The sequence below is a fragment of the Eublepharis macularius genome, chromosome 2 (genome assembly GCF_028583425.1).
Source record: "Eublepharis macularius isolate TG4126 chromosome 2, MPM_Emac_v1.0, whole genome shotgun sequence".
Classification (NCBI taxonomy): Eukaryota; Metazoa; Chordata; class Lepidosauria; order Squamata; family Eublepharidae; genus Eublepharis; species Eublepharis macularius.
This window is the reverse complement of record NC_072791.1, coordinates 33284877-33305979: the sequence shown is the minus strand read 5'-3', so window position 1 is coordinate 33305979 and position 21103 is coordinate 33284877. Positions and strand designations below refer to the sequence as shown.

The following is a 21103-nucleotide window of genomic DNA, read 5'->3' as shown; positions in this document are numbered from 1 at the left end:
TGGAGCCAATTCTATGGGGCCCCCAAAAGGCACTCCCAACCACTCCATTGTTTCCTATCAGGAAAAAGTCAAAGCTGACTCCCACTGCAGAAACACACTGAGGCAAGGCTGCCATGGCCAAGGCATACTCCCAAATGAAAGCTGAGTTCATCCCAGATAAAGCCTAACAGAACCAAACTAAATTGGGAGGGGTAACAAATATGGTAGAAGACAGAGTCGGGATAGAGGATGATCCCAACAGGCTGGAAAACTGGGCTAAAGCAAATAAAATGAATTTCAACAGAGATAAATGCAAAGTTCTGCATTTAGGTAGGAAAAATCAAATGCATAATTATAAGATGGGGGAGACTTGTCCTGGCAGAAATATCTGCGAAAAGGACTCATATACTGAATATGAGTCAGCAGTGTGATTTGGTGGCTAAAAAGACAAATGCAATTTTGGGCTGTATCAACAGAAGCATAGTGTCCAGATCACGCAAAATGATGGTATCGCTCTACTCTGCTCTGGTTAGACCTCACCTAGAGTATGGTATTCAGTTTTGGGGACCACAATTTCAGAAGGATATAGACAAGCTAGAATGTGTCCAGCAGAGGGCAAAACAAAGATGGTGAAGAGTCTGGAAATCGTCCTATGAGGTTAGGTTGCAGGAGCTCAGTATGTTTAGCCTGGAGAGGAGATAACTGGGAAGTGATATCATAATCATCTTCAAGTACTTGAAGGGTATCACATAGAGGATGGCGTGGAGTTGTTTTCTGCTGCCCCAGAAGGTCGGACCAGAATCAAGGGGTTGAAATTAAAATTATTTATTTATTGCATTTCTAGACCGCTCTCCCCATCAGACAGGCTCAAGGCGGTGTAACAGCATACAATTTGTAACATACAGTTTTAAAACAATAAAAATACTATAAACAAACATTAAAACACTATTCCATATACACCAAAATTTCTCGATTGGCAGAATAAATATTAAAATACAGCATTTTGGGCGCAGGGCTTGGCTCTTACATCATGTCCTGTGCCCCACTTATGAGCTCCTGCATGAGTGGTGGACGGTCTTCAGTGGTATGGCTGGCGAGAGGACAGCCTAGCCCCCACCAAATGCCTGGCGGAACAACTCCATCTTGCAGGCCCGGCGGAAAGATAACAAATCCCGCCGGGCCCTAGTTTCCTCAGACAGAGTTCCACCAGGTCGGAGCCAGGACCAAAAAGGCCCTGGCTCTGGTAGAAGCCAGATGGACCTCCCTGGGGCCAGGGACCATCAGCAACTGCTTATTAGCTGATCGAAGCGACCTCCAGGGAACATAAGAGAGGTGGTCCCGAAGGTATGCTGGGCTTTGTAGGTCAACATCAGAACCAGAAAATTAAAAGTTTTCAGCTAATCATTAGGAAGAACTTCCTGACAATGAGACCAGTCCCTCAGTGGAACAGGCTTCCTTGGGAAGTGGTGGGCTCTCCTTCTTTGGAGGTTTTTAAGCAGAGGCTAGATAGCCATTTGATAACAATGCTTATTCTGTGAACCTAGGCAGATCATGAGAGGGAGGGCAGGAAGGGTTACCTCAGCGCTTAGTTCTCGTGGCTCCTTCATACAAGCTCAAGGTAAGGCCGATCGCCACCTTGGGTCAGGTAGCAATTTCCCCCCGGCCAGTTTGGCTAGGGATCCTGACAGTGTTTTGCCATCTTCTGGGCATGGAGTAAGGGTCATTGGATGTGTGTGTGTGGGGGGGGAGATATTTGTGAATTTCCTGCATTGTGCAGGGGGTTGGGACTAGATGATCCTTGAGGTCCCTTCCAACCCTATGAAAATGAAACAAGGGAATGCTTTGTGCTTGTGGCTTGGTACTGCTTGGTTATGTTCTGTGGTTTTCCCCCACTGGCTGAACCCAGTGCCTGGTAAACGATACTGGTTCTGTTGGGCTCTAATATAACTGAACTGAATTAAAGAATCTGTTTTGTGTTCCCAGAATTCCAAGTTTTGGGAGGCTCAAAGCATACCAAATTCAAATTTTTGATTTTTTTTGGGTGCACAACCATATGGTGTAGTGCTTTAAATTTAGATATTTGTTCATTGTGCTTCAACCTATTAGCTATGGTCACTGGTCAGGACCCAAACTGCCATGCACAGATACTCTACTGGTATATTAGGACTTTTAATCCCTCCCCCGTTCTATTGACAGCTTCCTGAGTTTTCCACTTCCCACTTTGTAAGATGTTTTTCACAGCAACGCCCCATGTGAGGCTGGAAGAATTATATCCCCCCAAATGCACAGAAGTGTCAGCCCATTCTGCTTGTCTATAGGAACAACTGGAAACTATTCTACATAATTTATACATATTTTACTCTTTTAAAAATTATGAAATATCTTCAAATGCATCATGAGTACAGTGCAAAGTTATTTTTACATCAGTTGAATTATGTGGGCAATGACGAACTGATGAAAGGTATCCAAGGTAGTTTATGGAACACAAACAATACATAACAGCGTCCCATCTCGACAAGCAAAACATTCTAAAGTGTATTCTTTAGAATTCAGATATTTATGGAGAAACAAGTTTCCAAAGGGAAAACATAGAAAACTCAAATGGACAACATGATTTTTTCACCTGGAAGAAGGGATGTTGTTTGATTTCACCAGCACCACTTGAACCACAGCCTAGTCTTTTCTTGGGATCTTTCATCAGAAGACGCTGAATTACATCTTTAGCTATTGCAGTCATTTCTTGAGGATAAGGAGGTTCACTTTTTAATATTCTCCTGAAGAACATGGACAACAATAGATAACTTTGGGGAATCAAAAGAAGCCAATGAAATGGCCAACCAAATTCTGGAAGTGTCTAAGGAAATATTGCCACAGTTGATTTAAAAAAAACATATACTGCATCAGATTATTGGTCTAGCTAATTCAGTACTGTTTGGTGATCCACTGCCAGTCTGAGTGAAAATCTCAAAGGTCTTGCTCTACCACTGAACTAGGACTCATCCTTTAATCCTTCGGAAATATAGTGCTAAAATGAGTAGCAACATAATGCACGATTACAGTACAGTAGCTCCTTAAAGAACAAGCTTTCCAGGGTATAAGCTTTGTCAGAAAGTTTGACTCTTGAAAATTTACACCCTGGAAATCTTGTTTGTGTTTAAGGTGCCGTTTGATTCAAATCTTGCTTTCTACAGCAGAAATTAATGCATAACACAAAACTGGTACTACCTGGAAACCTGATTTACTCTGTCATGTAAAATAGCAAACTAGATCAAAAACAACATAAAAATGAGCCTGTTAAATGAATAACTTTAGAATTTTAAAAAATTAAGTTATTAATGTAAAAAAATGTAGAATCGTTTACATACAGAATCAAAAATAATTGTTTAACAAATTCAACACTAAGGTAAGAGTGGAGATATTCCCACTTAAATATACTGACGATTGACTGTGCAGATAGTGTGAATGATTATTCATTTACCAGAAAATATAATTTTAGTTAATTTGAACCCCAATGAATAAAGACATTAATATATATATAATTTATAGTATTATTAGTACTTACATTCTCAGATTAGTGGGTTCAGATGGGGACCCAAATGACAAGTGCATATAAATTTGTACAAGCAGGATCCCACAACATAACATTGCAGATTGTGTAGACAGTTGTTCTCATGGGTATCCGTCACCCTTTCCTATTACTGCCCCCCTTCCCTGTTGCTTGCCCTCCCCAAGCACCTTCTGCTATTATTCTTGTTACTTCTCAAAGATCTTACCCCTGCCCCCAAAGCCCCAGGATTTGCCTTGCCACACCATGATGGCCAGGCCTGGGGCGGCTCACCTCACTGAGGTGCAGTGTTGAGCAGCCCAATGCATGGACAGAAAATGCTTTTGTTTGGGCTTTGTTTTGGAGGGATTCAATATGGTAAATATGTAGGCATATAGAGTACTGTAGTGCCATGGTATAGTTATCAATAGTACATTGTGTTGCTGAAAATGTTATAGTTCAATACTGCTGATTCTCTTGACTTAGCAATATTGAATTATAACATTCATAACATCTCTTGTAACATTATGTTATAACATCATAACATCTCTTGACTGATGGCCATTCTGGGTGGAATTCCAGTGCAGTTTTAAAACTATACTATTATTTATTTATTTCTTGAACTTGCTGCAGACTAGCAACTGATGGTTTGCAGACCATCACTGGTCAGTGGACCATCACATTGAACAGCAGTGTGCTAGAGGACAACCCTTGTCCTAGACCTAGGTACTGCAGTATCTTGCTCTCTAGCTGTCCTTCATGCAGTTAAGAGAATTCAACTGCACTAATTCTAGCCTGAAAATTGTGAGACCTGTATTACAGCTTACTTACAATGTCAGTGCATGACACTAATGTAATCTTTGCAGTATTCTAGGTACTATATATTTCTATAGTACCTTGGGATCTGAGTTCTGTGGCACCTTAGAGACTACCAAGATTTTCGGGGTATAAGCTTTCAAGAATCAGAGCTCCCTTTGTCAGATACCAGCTCAGACTCTGAAAAGCGTATACTTTGAAAATCTTGGTGGTCTCTAAGGTGCCACTAGACTTAAATATTGCTTTTCTACTGAAGCCCAACATGGCTACCCACCTAAAACAACCTAGGATCATATATTGTTAACATTTTCTTGAAGAATAAGCTTTTAAAAGCTGCCAAATAATTTGCAACGAAGACAGTTCTATAACTTACCTAGATATCTCTGTTTGTGAGTTTCTTTCTCCATCAACTGTAAATGGTGATGCGCCGGTTAACAATTCATACATTAAAACACCTAGACTCCACCAATCAACAGCCTATAAAACAATAATTATATGATATGATGTTAGAAAAGGACACTGAATCAATACAGTTATTCAAGAAAACAAAAAACTCTGATGCCATTTTAAAAATACAGAGAAGGTAATAAGGAGACACAGATTTATAAACCAGATATTTAAAAATGGATGCAAGTTGTAAATGAAAACCATTTATATTCTCAACTAAGGTATTCTATGATTGCTGACATGTTAACAGCTGCAAAAATGATCATAGCTAAAAACAGGCATGTTAACAAAAATCTTTTCATCAAATAATGGATTTTAAAAATTTGGCAAATGGTGAAATGGGCTAAATTAACAGAAGAAAGTATCTGAACTAAGGGAGACAATCTCAGACAATGTGTTTTATTATTACATAATTTTGGAAATCTACTCTTAAATTGTAGACTGATGTTTACAAAACAAAGAGAAAAACAATTATTATCTTTGATGCTAAATTTTTGTTTCAATGGTTATTTGAAAAGAAAACAACAACAGCAACAAACAGGGAACCCACATGGACTTCATTATCCCCTTCCCCACACTATTTCTTATTTATCTCCTCTTGGTTGTCTCCATATCCTCCCCTTTCCCTGTGCCCTTCTCTCCTTCCCATACACCAACCAACCTTCCTTTTATCTGCCCCCCCTCCCCCCCATTTTCAGCTTTATTATTTAATTAATTTATGCCCTACTTTTCTTCCCTCTGCAAACCCACCACAACCATGACTGAGATCTCAAAAAGAATCCATTATTATTAAAGGTACAAGAACTTCTATGATTTTAAGTTTTAACCCCCCCCCCAAACACACACCAGGTTGGTTTAAAAATATATATATATTTCAGCCTTTTTTGCATACCAGGGCTTTCCTCGGGTTTATAGAAAGATCTGTCTTGTGTGCTCATGGTTCCAGTCTACAGATTTAAATATCCACAGATGGGGCCATGTTGAGAATTAAATATATTGACAAATGGGGGACCTGCAAGAACTTGCAGGGGGCATCTCATTATCCCTCCCTATTATCCCTATTTTTTTTCTTCCCTGAAAGTCCCCATACCTTCTCCCATTTCCCTGCTTCTTTCTCTCCTTCACACACACCTTTTATTTGCCCAACCATCTTAAGCTATTTTTATTATTTACTTCCATTTATGCCACACCCTTCTCCCCAATGGAGAGCCAAAGCAGCTTATATCATTCTCCTTTCATCCATTTTATTCCCACAACAACCATAAGAGTTAAGTCAGGCTGAGAGTATATGACTGGCTCAAGGTTACCCTGTGAGTTTTCATGGCAGAGCAACAATCTAAAACTGAGTATCACAGAACATAATCTGAGTTCTAACCATTACACCACACTGGCTTTTGTGGGGGTGGCTGCTGTTGAACAGTAGCCAGCAGCCAATCCTAGCTAAGCCATGTAAGTCACATGGTAGCAAGTCACTCTGTGGTTGCTGCTGGGCTTCGCTCCAATTAATTCTCCCTCAAAAGTCAAAGCAGCTTTGGAAAGGGTGCTGCCTCTTCCCCCTGCCTTTACTGACAGAAACCAAGGTTCGAAAGCTTGCAATACTGTTGTGGTTGCCTAGCAATGGCAGTGTATGTTAGTGTGCGAGTGTGATGTGCCATCAAATTGACTCCAACCTAGATGACCCTATGAATGAAAGACCTCCAAAACATCCTATCATTAACAGATTTGCTCAGATCCTGCACATTGGAGGACATAGCTTCTTTTATTGAGTCATGCCATCTTCTTTTAGGTCTTACTCTTTTCCCAGTGCCTTCCACTTTTCCTAGGATTATTTACTTTTCCAGAGAGACTTGTCTTCTCATGATGTGACCAAAGTATGATAGCCTCAGTTTTGTCATTTTAGCTTCTAGGCAGAATTCAGGCTTGATTTGAACTAGTACCACTTAGTTGTCTTTTTGGCTGTCTATGGTATCCGTAAAATGTTCCTCCAGCAAATGAGTCAATTTTCTTCCTGTCAGCTTTCTTCACTGTTCAACTTTCATATCCACATATAGTAATGGGGAATACCACAGTTTGGATTATCTTGCTGTTGATGCTCAGAGAGACATCTTTATCTTTAAGGATCTTATCTAGCTCCCTCACAACTGCTCTTCCAAGTTTCAATCTTCTTCTGATTTCTTCATTGCAGTCTCCCCTTTTGGCTGATATTGAGCCAAGGAATAGAAAATCTTGAACAATTTCATTTTCCTCACTGTCAACTTTAAAATTGTGTCGTTCCTCAATACTCATTACTTTTGTCTTCTTGATGTTCCGCAGTAATCCTGCTTTGGCACTTTCACCTTTAACCTTCATCAATAATCATTTCAAAGTCTTTACTATTTTCTGCCAGTAATGTAGTGTCATCTGCATATCTCAAATTGTTCATGTTCCTTCCACCAATTTTCACTTCTTCTAGATCTAATCCAGCTTTCTTTATGATATCCTCTGCATAGAGGTTGAACAGGTAGGGAGACAAAATGCATCCTTGTCTGACATCTCTGCCAACTGGAAATCATTCTGTTTCCCCATGTTCTGTCCTGATTCCTGATAGTAGCCTCTTGTCCAGAGTACAGGTTGCTTATCAAAACAATCAGATGTTGTGGTACCCCCATTTCTTTTAACACTCTCCATAGCTTTTCACAATTGACACAGTCAAAAGCTTTACTGTAATCTATAAAACACAGGCTGATTTTCTTCTGAAATTCCCTGGTATGTTCCATTAGCCATCATAAATTATCTCAAGTGCCTCTTCTTTTTCTGAATCCAGCTTGAACATCTGGCACTTCTTGTTCCATAAATGGTAAGAGTATTTGCTGTAGAATTTTGAGCATAACTTTGCTTGCATGGGAAATAAACACAATAGTCTGATAATTGCTGCACTCTTTGGCATCCCCCCTTTTATAATAATTTTTATTTTATTGGTAAGATTAATGGGCCAATAAAGGGGCAGAGAAAAGAAAAATTAAAGAAAAAGGAATAGAAAAAGAGAAAAAAACCCAAAATTTAAAGAAAAAACAAAGAAAAATACATATTTCATTTTCCTCTACAACATCTATTATATCTTTACACACATTGAACTTGTAGTTTTAATACCTCTAAAATTTACTTTTTCAATACTGCCCCTGTTCTATTTTTCCCAAGTTTATCTTCTTAGTGATCAAATCCACAAATCATCAATTCATTTTTTCTCATCTCACGCAGAAAGGCAATAAGGGGTGTCCAATTAACCATGAAAGTAGACAGTATTTTATCTCTAATTAGAGCTGTAAGTTTAGTTCTCCACTAACTTCATGATTTTCACAAATGATTCAAATGTTTCAAGCTGGGTGCAGTGGCATGTGCCTGTAATCCCAGGCACTGGAGAGGCTGAGGCCAGTGGATCATGTGACCACGGGAGTTGTAGACTACATGTGCCCTTTCAGAGAGCTGATTCGTACTCTAAGTTCCGCTGAGAGGAGCAGGCATCTCCTTTTTTGGAAATGAAATGAAGACTAAGCGTTTCCAATCTGTGGGCCATTGTTTTGTTTTCCATATTTGTTGACAGATTCTTGTTAAGATTCTGATGGACTCCATTTCTGTAGCTTGAAACAGCTCTATTGGTATTCATCTACTCCAGGTGCTTTGTTTCTCCCAATTGCTTTAAGTGCAGCTTTTAGTTCACTTTCTAAGATTTCTGGTTCTTCATCAAAAGATTCTTTGTCAAAGATATCTGTCATCCTTCCATCTCTTTTGTATAGTTCTTCGGGGTATTGTTTCCATCTTTCCCTTATTGTGTCCTGATCACATACTGTATTTCCATGTTGATCTTTCAGCATCCCAAGTCATGGCTTGAATTTTCCTTTGATTTCTTGGATCTTTTGGAACAGAACTCTTGTTCTTCCTTTTTTTGTTGCTGTCTTTTATTTCTTTGCACTGGTTATTATAATAGATTTCTTTGTCTCTGCATGTAAGTCACTGAAAAGATGTGTTTAGAGTTTTGACCCTATTTCTGTCACCTTTTGCTTCTCATCTATCTTTAGCAATTTTAAGAGTTGTCTCAGTTATCCATTTAGGCTTCTCCTTTCTTTTGGCTACAGGAATAATCTTTGCACATTCTTCATTGATAATATCTCTGGTTCCATCCCATAGTTCTACTGGTTCATGATAAATTAAACTTAGTATTATAAATCTGTCCCTTACCTGGTCTTTAAATTCTTCAGGAATATTATTTAGATTGTATTTTTGTACTATGATTCTTTTAGTGCTTCTCGTCAGTTTTATGAAGCCAGTTTGGTGTAGTGGTTAAGAGCGCAGGACTCTAATCTGGAGAGCTGGGTTTGATTTCCCACTCCTCCACTTGAAGCCAGCTGGGTAACCTTGGGATAGTCACAGCTCTCTGGAGCTCTCTCAGCCCCACCCACCACACAGGGTGTTTTGTTGTGGGGATAATAATGCAGGGATCAATACAAAAAAGGGGGGGATAGTCTCCTAAATACAATCAAGAGAGGGGACAAAATATCCAAAGAGACTATACAATATAAATTTTTCAATCACAAACATTCAATATGCATTTCCACAGTTAAGGAGTTCATTCATGAATAGTCAACTCCTAAATATAAACAACCAAGCTTGTATTAAGCAGTGTCCATCCTATATAATACTTTCTTGTCAAGTGTCCTTCCAAAATATCTTTCAGGCAACAGACCATCGTGGCCATGTGGGTTCCAGCCGACGGACAACAAAGCTCCTGGAGGGAGAACCGTTCCCGGAGAGTTGGCAACGGGTGCACCAGCATTAATCACATCCCGTTTCGCTCCACTTTGCTTTTTCACCAGCCTCTTTAAAGTGCAATATAATCCTTCACAACAATTTACAATGCATTGATAATGACTTGATACCAATTTCCTTTTAATTTCTTAAAGCTACAAGATGTTGCTTCTAATGTGTCTTGTCTATTCACGGCTCCAATCTCCAGATTTAAATATCTACAGATTTGGCCCTGTTGAGCATTAGCTATTTTGACTTCTATTTAAAAAGAGAATGAAATAATTGTTCTTAGTGGTGTAGTGGTTATGAGTGTGGGACTCTAATCTGGAGAGCTGGGTTTGATTCCCCACTACTCCACTTGAAGCCAGCTGGGGGACCTTGGGCTAGTCACAGTTTTCTGGAGCTCTCTCAGCCCCACCCACCTCACAGGGTGTTTTGTTGTGGGGATAATGATAACATACTTTGTAAACCGCTCTGAGTGGGCATTAAGTTGTCCTGAAGGGCGGTATATAAATCAAATGTTGTTGTTGTTGCTGCTGCTGCTGCTGTTCGACTATGGGCCAATGCAATGTAGAATTGTTAAAGGTTTGAATGCTCCCCCTCCCTTCTAAAAAAATCTCATCAGCTATACCCTGGGTAAAAGCTAATCACAATTTGCCATTAACCTGAGTTCCAAAACCTGTTTCAAACCATCTTTTCAAAACCCAATTAAGGTCAACAGGAGAAATACTAAGAGAATCTACAGAAGAATGGAGGGACTGGGTGGAAGGACCATTTCACAGTGCAGCCTATTTTGATAATGCTTAATCTGCAGCATTATGTCTCTAACTTTTTAAATCTCTAAACTCACACTGTATTTTAAAAAAGGGGGAAGACAAAACTGTTTTGAAAGTAAAATTGGCTTGCATAATAATTATCTTTATTTTACCACTTTACTAAATTTTGGTGCTTTTAGTCTTTCTTCTGATAAAATCAGCCAAGGGGAGGTTTGTCTCCTTGCATCAGCAACAGCTTTCAATTCCATGCATAGAGCCAGCAGCTCCCTTTGAGACTACTATGCTGGCATTTACCTCCTGCATAATACAGTTGTATCACACAAGGGCCATTGTCTACAGTGAAGGGATGTGGGTGGTTCCCAATGGTCCCTTGCATGGCATCATATGACCCTATAATCCATAACAGCCACAAGGGCCAGCACAAACATGCACCAGTCTAATGGGTGGCTGCCCAGAAGAGCACTGTAATTGTGCTACTGCAGACTATGCTAATCAGAGGACTCAACATTTAAACAAAATCTATCCTATTCATAAGTTTTTAAAAACTGTTTATTCACTGTTTTTACTGTAACAACACACCCTCAACATCTTCCATTTAACTTAGAGACACAAATGTCTAATTCACATACTCAATTTTATCAGAAATTGTTCAGCAACAACAGAAGCTAAAATTAACATAGTTGTTGTGGGTTTTCCGGGCTGTATTGCCGTGGTCTTGGCATTGTAGTTCCTGACGTTTCGCCAGCAGCTGTGGCTGGCATCTTCAGAGGTGTAGCACCAAAAGACAGAGATCTCTCAGTGTAACAGTGTGGAAAAGATGTAGGTCATTTGTATCTACTCAGGAGGGGTGGGGTTGAGCTGAGTCATCCTGTAAGAGTTTCCCAGGGTGTGGAATGCTAATGGCGGGAGGCTTCACTGTATCCTGAGGAGGTTCTTTTGCATATGGATTGGTACTTGATGTGCTAATCTTCTCTGCAGGGCTATTGTCGGGGATAGAATGTTTTGTTAGCCTGGTGTTTTTCAGAACTGGAAACCATGCTCTGTTCATTCACAGAGGAATACAAAAAGAAGATTAAGGAACTCCTGGACCCCTCCACCTACAAAAAACTAAAACGAGATCCCACTTGCAAAATCACCAGGCTAACAAATGCGCTGATCAAGAATTCCTCACTACATCCCGACACGCACAGAAAACTATGCAAGACTGAAGCACAGCCACCTAGACTATATGGACTCCCTAAAATACATAAGGATTCAGTCCCACTCCGACCCATTGTGAGTGCCATTGGTTCACCGACATATGAATTAGCTAGACATCTGGCAGATCTCCTGCAGGACCACATCGGGAAAACCTCATCTTACATCAAAGATTCAGCAGATTTCATCAACAAAATCAGTTCTCTGAAACTCAATCCACAAGACATACTTGTCAGTTTTGATGTTGTATCCCTGTTTACCAAGGTCCCAGTAAAAGACACTATTGCACTTATTAATCAGATTTTCCCAGAGGATGTAACAGCCTTATTCCACCATTGTCTGACAACCAGTTACTTCCAATGGGACAACGAATTCTATGAACAGATGGATGGGGTGGCCATGGGGAGCCCACTTAGCCCAGTTATGGCAAACTTCTACATGGAACATTTTGAAAAAACAGCTCTAGAATCAGCACCCCACAAACCTAGTGTATGGTTCCGGTTTGTGGATGATACATTTATCATTTGGAGCCATGGGGAGGAAGAATTGATGGGGTTTTTGAATCATCTCAACAACATCCACCTGAACATACAATTCACAATGGAGAAAGAAATTGAGGGAAAACTCCCATTCCTGGATACCTTGGTCATCCGCAAAGCAAACTTTCAGTTAGGTCACAAGGTCTACAGGAAACCAACTCACACTGATCGGTACTTACACAAAAACACCAATCACCACCCCGACAGAAAAGAGGCATAATGAAAACATTAGTGGATCGTGCAAGACGGATATGTGAGCCGCACTTCCTCAATGAGGAAATTAATCATCTAAACCACGCACTTCAGGTAAATGGCTACTCCAGAAATGAAATCCGAAGAGCAATCAAACCCAGGATGAATCAAACAACCAAGGAAAAACAGTCTCCTACAGGAAAAGTGTTTTTGCCATATATCAAAGGAATTACTGATCAGATGGGAAAGCTTATGAAAAAGCATAACCTTCAAGCAGTATTCAGACCCACCCGAAAAATACAACAGATGCTACGTTCAGCAAAAGACAGTAGAGACCCCCTCACCTCTGCAGGAGTATACCGTATACCCTGCAGCTGTGGACAAGTTTACATCGGGACCACAAAGCGTAGCATCCAGACCAGAATAAAAGAACATGAAAGACACTGCAGACTTGGACAACCTGAAAAATCAGCAGTGGCTGAACATAGCCTAACGCAAACAGGGCACAGTATCTTATTCCAGGACACCAAAATACTGGACAACACTTCCAACTACTTTGTCAGACTGCACAGGGAAGCCATTGAAATTCACAAGCATAAGCAAAACTTCAACAGGAAAGAAGAAACCTTAAGAATGAACAGAGCATGGTTTCCAGTTCTGAAAAACACCAGGCTAACAAAACATTCTATCCCCGACAATAGCCCTGCAGAGAAGATTAGCACATCAAGTACCAATCCATATGCAAAAGAACCTCCTCAGGATACAGTGAAGCCTCCCGCCATTAGCATTCCACACCCTGGGAAACTCTTACAGGATGACTCAGCTCAACCCCACCCCTCCTGAGTAGATACAAATGACCTACATCTTTTCCACACTGTTACACTGAGAGATCTCTGTCTTTTGGTGCTACACCTCTGAAGATGCCAGCCACAGCTGCTGGCGAAACGTCAGGAACTACAATGCCAAGACCACGGCAATACAGCCCGGAAAACCCACAACAACCATCGTTCTCCGGCCGTGAAAGCCTTCGACAATACATAAAATTAACATACTTTGTCATGTCCTGTCTCCCCTCCTTTGACAATATCTGGAGCCATATATTCTATAGTTCCACAGAAGGAATATGCTCTTTCATTCTGAAAAATGAATCAACAAAACAATACGTGCAAATTAATATCAGTCACAGAAAATAAGCATCAGAGAAAAGTTTAACTTAACATTTCTGCTCCGTATGAGGTAGCAACTCTTTGACAACAATTACTACCTCCTTTTTTTAAAAGCCCTGAATTTTTACAAACCTATACCCTCTGAACTTAACTTCTTGCAGCTTAGAAAAGTAGCATTATCATTTACCATCTTAAAGGCAACACTAGCATCCTAAACAATGGAGCAAAACCATGAACAATTAATTCAGTGAACAACGAAAAGGAGGCCATCTTTCTGTAAACAAAATATTAGTACAAAAACCTGTATAATTTAAGGACTGCATCATGTCTCAAATTTAGCATGCCATATCACAGGTCCATATTAGGTAACAATTAGAACATTTAAAGTGGCCTATATTGAATATGTGGCTTTAAAAGCCCTATCTTCAAAAACTCATACTCTAGTGCCTCGAATACGTATGCACTAAAAGTGTGATGAATGAAGAATCAAGCATTGGTTTTTATGAACATGAGAAATAAAACTTCTAAAAAAATTTTTCACACTATTCATTAAATTATCTAATTAAGGGCATGAACAAATTTTAATAGCATTAAAAGACCTCTTGGTGGTTCAAATCAGAGATCTTTACTATATGTATATTTATGACTAGAAATCTATCACATTTTATCCTATTCTTCCTTCAAGGAGTTCAGAGCCATGTACATAGCATTCTTCTCCATTTTATCATCACAACTACCGGGATGTAAGCTAGGCTGAGAGAATGTTACTGAACTAAGTTGATGTTGTTAGCTTCCTGGCTGAACTGATATTCTGAATCCAGATGTTCTACTAAACAAACTCTCTCTCAGTAATTAAGCAGCTGAGAAACAGGACTAGCAAACTTTCCATATTGGTCACATTAACACAAGGAATAGGATTTTATTTTAATTACAGATGTACAAGTTTAAGAACACTGAAAATTATTATTGGAAAAGTAACAGAAAAGTAAGAGAAGCCCCCATCATTAGTAAGACAGAACAGAAAAACATGTACAACAGTCCACATGATCACAAGGATAAAAAAGTTACAAAGGATTGGCAATAAAAAACACCAAAGTGGTAGATAAAATGAGTGTGTTTTTGGTTCAGAAGAACCATTACTGGGATTTTGCTCCCTCTTCTCATATACATGAATTCCCCAGCCTTTTTCTATTGTTGTTACTTTTAAGCATCAATAATGTCGGGACATTCCTAAACCCAGGTTTTTAAAACATGATTCAGAAAGATTCCCAGGTTTGTTTTAGCTAGGGTTTATGTAAACGATGAACCAAGATAGATGACAGATAAGGCAGAATAAACATGTGAGATCAGAAAGATTTGGCACATACTAGTGCACAGCCTGAGTCTGGTCCTTTGAAGCTAACCAGTGTTATGTGGCCCAAAGATTCTGCTCTCACTTTTGCATATACAAAATGTATGAGGTATCTGAACTACATTTCCCAGGTCTGTGTATATAGTTAATGAATATGCAGATACTCACTTCATCACTAATGAATTCCTTACTCAAGCCAAAGTCTGTCAACACCACATGGCCATCAGAATCAAGGAGAATATTTTCAAGTTTTATATCACGATAGATAATTCCCAACTGGAAAAAACAAACTAAAATCACGTACCAGCCAAGTAAGTTTAAGTATGCTCTGCAACTGGCATGCAACAAAGTCTTACAACACTAATTGTCTATATTGAGTGTAAGGAGAATGTAAATGGATCCTAAACTATATATTACAAATGCAAAGACAAGGCTAAAATTGCAAGACCTTTAAATAAACTGAGGCATGACCAATGAAAAAAAGCTTATGCCTTATATTTACATCATGCAGTAACAGTATAATTGTGATATTGTTATAATCCTAAAGGTCAATCCAAAATTTTAATACGAAAGTACAATACAAAGAGTCATGTACAGCATGTTTGTGTGTGAGAGAGTTCACAAGAAGTTTCCCCACTCACCTTGCACTACACTGCCAGCAATTCAGGTGGCTCAGCAACGCTTTGTCACTTAAGATATAATTCTCCCAATCTTCCCCACTAATATTTTAAGGCCAAGTTGTAAAATAGAAAAATGTTTCAAGGGGAAATGAAAAGATGTTCTACCTTGTGTAGGTGTTCAAGTGCCAATACAATCTCTCCAATGTATATTCGTACTTCATCTTCAGTAAATCTCTCTCTTTGTGAAAGATGAGTAAAAAGTTCTCCTCCATTTATATAATCTAAAATATAGAGGGAAAGAGTATTTGCAGTTTTACAAGAACAGTAAATAACTTTTTATAGATATATCAGAACTCAATAATCTTAAAATTGTAAGTAACTCATATGCAGGTGCCCCCTCTTGGATACACACCTTAATGTGGTAAGGGGGTTTGTTGAGAACAACACCATCATGAGCACAGACTTGGTCAAGAGTCTAAACTCCTAGAAGAATCACTCAAAGTGGAATAGTCAAAGCTGAGACACCAGACTAAGATGCATCCACCCCCTTCAAGAATCTCACATCAGCAGAAGAGAACCGGCTATTCCAATGGGAATAGGGAGGAATTTTTGAAGGTTAGCTACAGGGCAGCAGCAGTAGTGTAAGGTAATGCTGGCTGAGGATCTCTCACAGACAATAGGAGTGACACCTCAGCTTACCTTCGTTAGTACTGCACATAAGAAGGCAGTGGTAAACTGCTTCTGATCATCTCTTATCTCAAAAACCCTACAATAAGACAAACCAAAGTGAAAGAAGATACAGTGCCGGAAGACAGCTTCCGAAGTCAGATAGCACTCAATTGGCTACTGGGGAAGAGCACAGGACAAGTACGAATACTGCTGTTCTTAATGATGGGGCTGGATTACAGCTGAAAGGACAGCCAGCTGCTGATGTGAATAGATGCAAAAGGAACATCCAAAGCTGTGAGAAACATATAATAGGAACATGTAATGTGAGAAGTATGAAGCAAGATAAGCTAGAAATCATAAAATGAGAAATGGAACATTTAAAACATTGCAATCGTGGGTGTGAATGAATTGATATGAACTGGATTGGGATATTTTGAGTCAGAAAATTGAAGAGTTTTATTGTAGAAATAACAAACTTAAAAGAAACAGTGTTTCTCTAGGAATGAGGTAAGACGTAGCACAAGTAGACAAGAGCTATAAGGCAAAGTCTGACTGATTAATATCAATCAGACTTCACGGATGGCCTATGAACATAACCATCATTCAAGTTTATGCCCCAACTACAGGTGCTGAGGAGGAAGAAATCAAACACTTTTATGCAATCAAATGCTGGAAAATTTGGACTAGGATCATAAAAACAAAGCAGGAGAGTGACTCATAAAATTCTGTGAAGCCAACAACTTGTTCATTACTAACACATTCTTCAGGCAACCAAACAGATGACTGTGTATGTGGAAATCACTGGGTAGTCAATACAAGAACCAAATAGATTACATAGTTGGAAGCAGGAGATGGAGAAGCTCTATTCTCTTTGCTAAAACAAGACCAGGAGCTGATTGTGATAACAGATCATGAACTGTTAATATAAAAATCAGAATAAAGCTGAAGAAAAACTCTAAAAGAATCATAGTTCCAAAATATAATTTAAGTAACATTCCTGAAGTATTCAAAGACCATGTAAAGAACAGATTTGCATAACTAAGTATAATTTATTGTGAACCAGAAGAACTATGGGCTGAAACCAGAAATATTATCAAGGAAGAATGTGCAAAAAAGTATATTTTGATGAAGACCCTGTAATCTTAGAAAGTGAAGTGAAAGCTGCATTCAAATTGGGAGAAGCAAATCAGTGGGAATAGATAGAATAATCTATCTACTATGGAAACAAGCTATGGAAACAAATGCCATCAAAATCTTAACAAGAATACGTCAACATATATGGAAAGCAAAACAATGGCCCACAAACTGAAAATATTCAGTCTAGATGCCAATTCTGTAAAAAAAAAAAGAAAGGGGGATGCCAAAGAGAGCATTACCTATTAGACCATTATGTTAACTTCCCATGCAAGCAAGCTGATGCTTAAAATCCTACAGCAAAAACTCTTACCATATATGGAACAAGATATGCCACATGTGCAAGCAGGATTCAAAAAAGGAAGAGGCAATAGAGATCACACTGCAAATTTGCGATGGCTAATGGAGCATACTAGGGAATTTCAGAAGAAAATCAGACAGTGTTTTAAAATTGACAGTAAAGCTTTTCATTTGGACTATGAAAAGTTATGGATGGTGTTAAAAGAAATGGGCAGGCCACAGCATCTGATTGTTTTGATGCACAACCTGCATTCTGGAGAAGAGCCTACTGTTAGGATGGAATATGGAGAAACAGAATGGTTTCCAGTTGGCAAAGGGGTCAGACAAGGATGTATAGAGCCAGTTTGGTGTAGTGGTTAAGAGCGCGGAACTCTAATCTGGAGAGTCAGGTTTTATTCCCCACTCCTCCACTTGAAGCCAGCTGGGGGACCTTGGGCTAGTCACAGTTCTCTGGAGCTCTCACAGCTTCACCCACCTCACAGGGTGTTTTGTTGTGGGGATAATAGTAACATACTTTGTAAACTGCTCTGAGTGGGCATTAAGTTGTCCTGAAGGGCAGTATATAAATCAAATGTTGTTGTTATTATCTCCATATCTGTTCAACCTATATACAGAACGTATCATAAGGAAAGCTGGATTAGATTTAGAAGAAGGTGGCATGAAAATTGGTGGAAGGAACATGAACAATGTGAGATTTGCAGATGACACTATATTACTGGCAAAAAATAGTGAAGACCTGAAATGACTACTGAAGAAGAAGAAAGCACCAAAGCAGGATTACAGATGAATATCAAAAAGACAAAAGTAGTAACTACTGAGGAATTACAGTCAATCAACCAAAAGGGAGACTACAACCAAGAAAACAGAGAATGACTGAGACTTGGAAAAGCAGCCATGAGGAAACTAGAAAAGAGCCTTAAGGAAAAGGATGTCTTAATGTGGATTGGTATCAAGATAACCTAAGCTACTGTATTCCCCCTCACTATATATGGATGTGGAAAGCTGGACAGTGGGAAAAGCTCACAGGAAGAAAATTGATTCATTTGAATTGTGGTGCTGGAGGAAAGTTTTGTGGATACCATGGATGGCCAAAATGACAAATAAGTGGGTTCTAGATCAGATCAAGCCTGAATTCTCCCTAGAAGCTAAAATGACAAAACTGAGGCTATCATACTTTGGTCACATCATGAGAAGAAAAAAATTCTCTGGAAGAGTCAATAATGCCAAGAAATGTTGAAGGCAGTAGGAAAAGAGAAGACCCAGAATGAGATGGTTTGACTTAATAAAGGAAGCCACGTCCTCCTGTTTGCAAGACCCGAGCAAGCCTGTTAACGATATGATGTTTTGAAGGTCTTTCATTCATACGGTTGCCAGAAGTCAGAACTGACCATACACATCTGTAGATGAAGCTGTTTGAGAGTGGCCCAACTCAATTACACTTAATCCTTAAAGGTCAGTTATTATCCAGTAACTTACATGTTACTGACCAATGTTTTTAGCCAAACTCTGATGTCTCTTCCCCCATGCTCAGGAAAACCTGCTCTGCGAGGGAGCAGTTTTCAATACAGAAGTGAAACAGGTGGGGTGCTCCATTCCTTTAACTGCCCAACCAAAAACTTCCCAAACACATATAGAATCATATTTTTGGTGGGATGAAGAAGCTGGAGGAAGAGATTAGGAACAGAGAAATGGGGAAGGGCTTTAATCACTCTTGGGGCACCACAATTTTTTTTCTCTGCTCAAAAATGCTCTCTCCTGAAGTGGCTTTTCCTGAATGAACACACACACAGATGCAAATACAAAGAAGCGCCTAAGAGCTTCAGTGGTATACATTTCTACGTAATGTGATACTAGGTGCAAAATATGCTTATATGAGTTTGTGACTGAACTAGATGTAAGAGTAATCCAGAAATCAAGATGCTGCAGAGGTCAGCCTAGAGCACAATACAAAAAAAAAGTCAGTTTCTAGAATGACAAAAATGTTTCAAGTGATTTCTAAATTTGTTTTTCATGGACTATAAATTTGCAGAGTCAATTATTTTATTAATATAAATGTGAAAATGTCAAGTCTACAACATAAAAGTTCTTGATCATTCTTCTTCTTCCTACAAGCCAATGATATACATACAAGCAGCTCTTAATGTCTGACTCTCAAATTAAAGATTATTTCTTTATAAAAAACTTACCCAAAATGAGATGAAGCTTTGTTTCTGTCTGGAAAGCATAATGCAAAGTGACCAAAAATGGAGACTGTCGAATGTGCTCCAGTACTTGCCGTTCAGTCTTTGTATGTTCGGTTGTTTTGGCTTTCTGAATTATAGTTGCTTTTTTCAATACTTTCATTGCATACAACTTGCCAGCATCATGACCACTTATTTTCCTCACTAGAAACACCTTTCCATAAGCTAAAATGAAAAACAGGAGAGAAAAATTAGAAAATATGTATGAAATAAAAATGTATAAAATAAGTAATTAGGAATTACAGTATTCAGTTGTCATAATACTTTCACAGTCACAAAATGCCTAGATCAAAGCCTCCAAACCAAGTTATTTCCACAACAACGCAATGCTTTCGGGTATGGAAAAGTAATGATTGCACCGCAAGCTCTGATTTCAAAGGTATCTTTGTAACATGTTGACTGAAAAAATATTAAGAAATGTTTTAGAAATCTTGGTGTTCAGGAGTTTGACAGTTAAGCAAATCTTAGAATTCTTAGCAAGTATTATAGCTATACTTTTAAAATCTAAAAAATTGGGAGGCATCTGAGTATCAATGATTTCTTACCAGCAGTAATGCAGAAACGATATTATACTCACTGGACATGCAGTGATTAAATTTAAGACCTTTTAAGTAATTTATACAGGCTATAGCACATAAAGTCTGCCTGACAGACTTAAAAAAATATTTTCATATCCCCCAAATGACTTTTGCATTTAATAAGGGATAGATATGTTCAGCTTACAAGGACACATGCAAATTTTAGCATGTTCAGCCTTGCATTATCAAAATCTAACATTATCTAAATCTCCTTAGGATTTTTAACATAGTTTGTGCTCCAAAATATAAATTATTTTTGTCAATCTTTGCAACAAGTAACCAACAAAGCCTAACATATTTCTTCTTAAAGGAAAGTATATTATGTTATGTGAAATAAATAATTTTGGGAGAAATTGAAATTGCAAAAGATACTTCAAAGCAAATTAGGCTTACAGTGAAATTAATATAAACTACACCCAAGTACATTTTACAAATTCATCTTCAAAAATATCCCCTGAAGAAAATTGGAATGGTGATTGATCATCAATACTGTACATGTAGAAAAAACAAAGTTCAGACTTCAATAAGCAGTGGCTACACGCTTGCCCCATGGCGGGCATAAACAGTTTGCTGCTGTGTTAGCATGGTCACCTGATTCTTCTTCCTTCATGTACAGAGTGCAATTTAAGCCTTCTAGATTTGGAAAGCTTTGACTCAAATTCTAATTGCCCATGCTATCCGAATGTAGGCACCTGAGCAAACTGGAGATTATTTTTGCCCCACAAAAACCAGGATTATAAACAGAAATTAAAATGATGTTTAGAATCGCAGTT

The 21103-nt window shown here is 38.7% G+C and overlaps 1 protein-coding gene across 4 annotated transcripts in view; it reads right to left on the bottom strand.

Moving 5' to 3' along the window:
- RPS6KA5 (ribosomal protein S6 kinase A5) overlaps nt 1-21103 on the bottom strand; it is a 53772-nt gene that overhangs the window by 23698 nt on the left and 8971 nt on the right. For 2 of the 4 annotated variants that reach the window (XM_054972143.1, XM_054972142.1), the window contains exons 3-8: nt 19699-19917; nt 15575-15690; nt 14958-15065; nt 13325-13408; nt 4713-4816; nt 2603-2753 (exon numbers count right to left, since the gene is read on the bottom strand). In XM_054972143.1, the coding sequence (XP_054828118.1) occupies nt 2603-2753; nt 4713-4816; nt 13325-13408; nt 14958-15065; nt 15575-15690; nt 19699-19917 (782 nt within the window). The remainder of the gene's footprint in view (nt 1-2602; nt 2754-4712; nt 4817-13324; nt 13409-14957; nt 15066-15574; nt 15691-19698; nt 19918-21103) is intronic. The other 2 variants (XM_054972144.1, XM_054972145.1) reach the window with 2 other exon arrangements.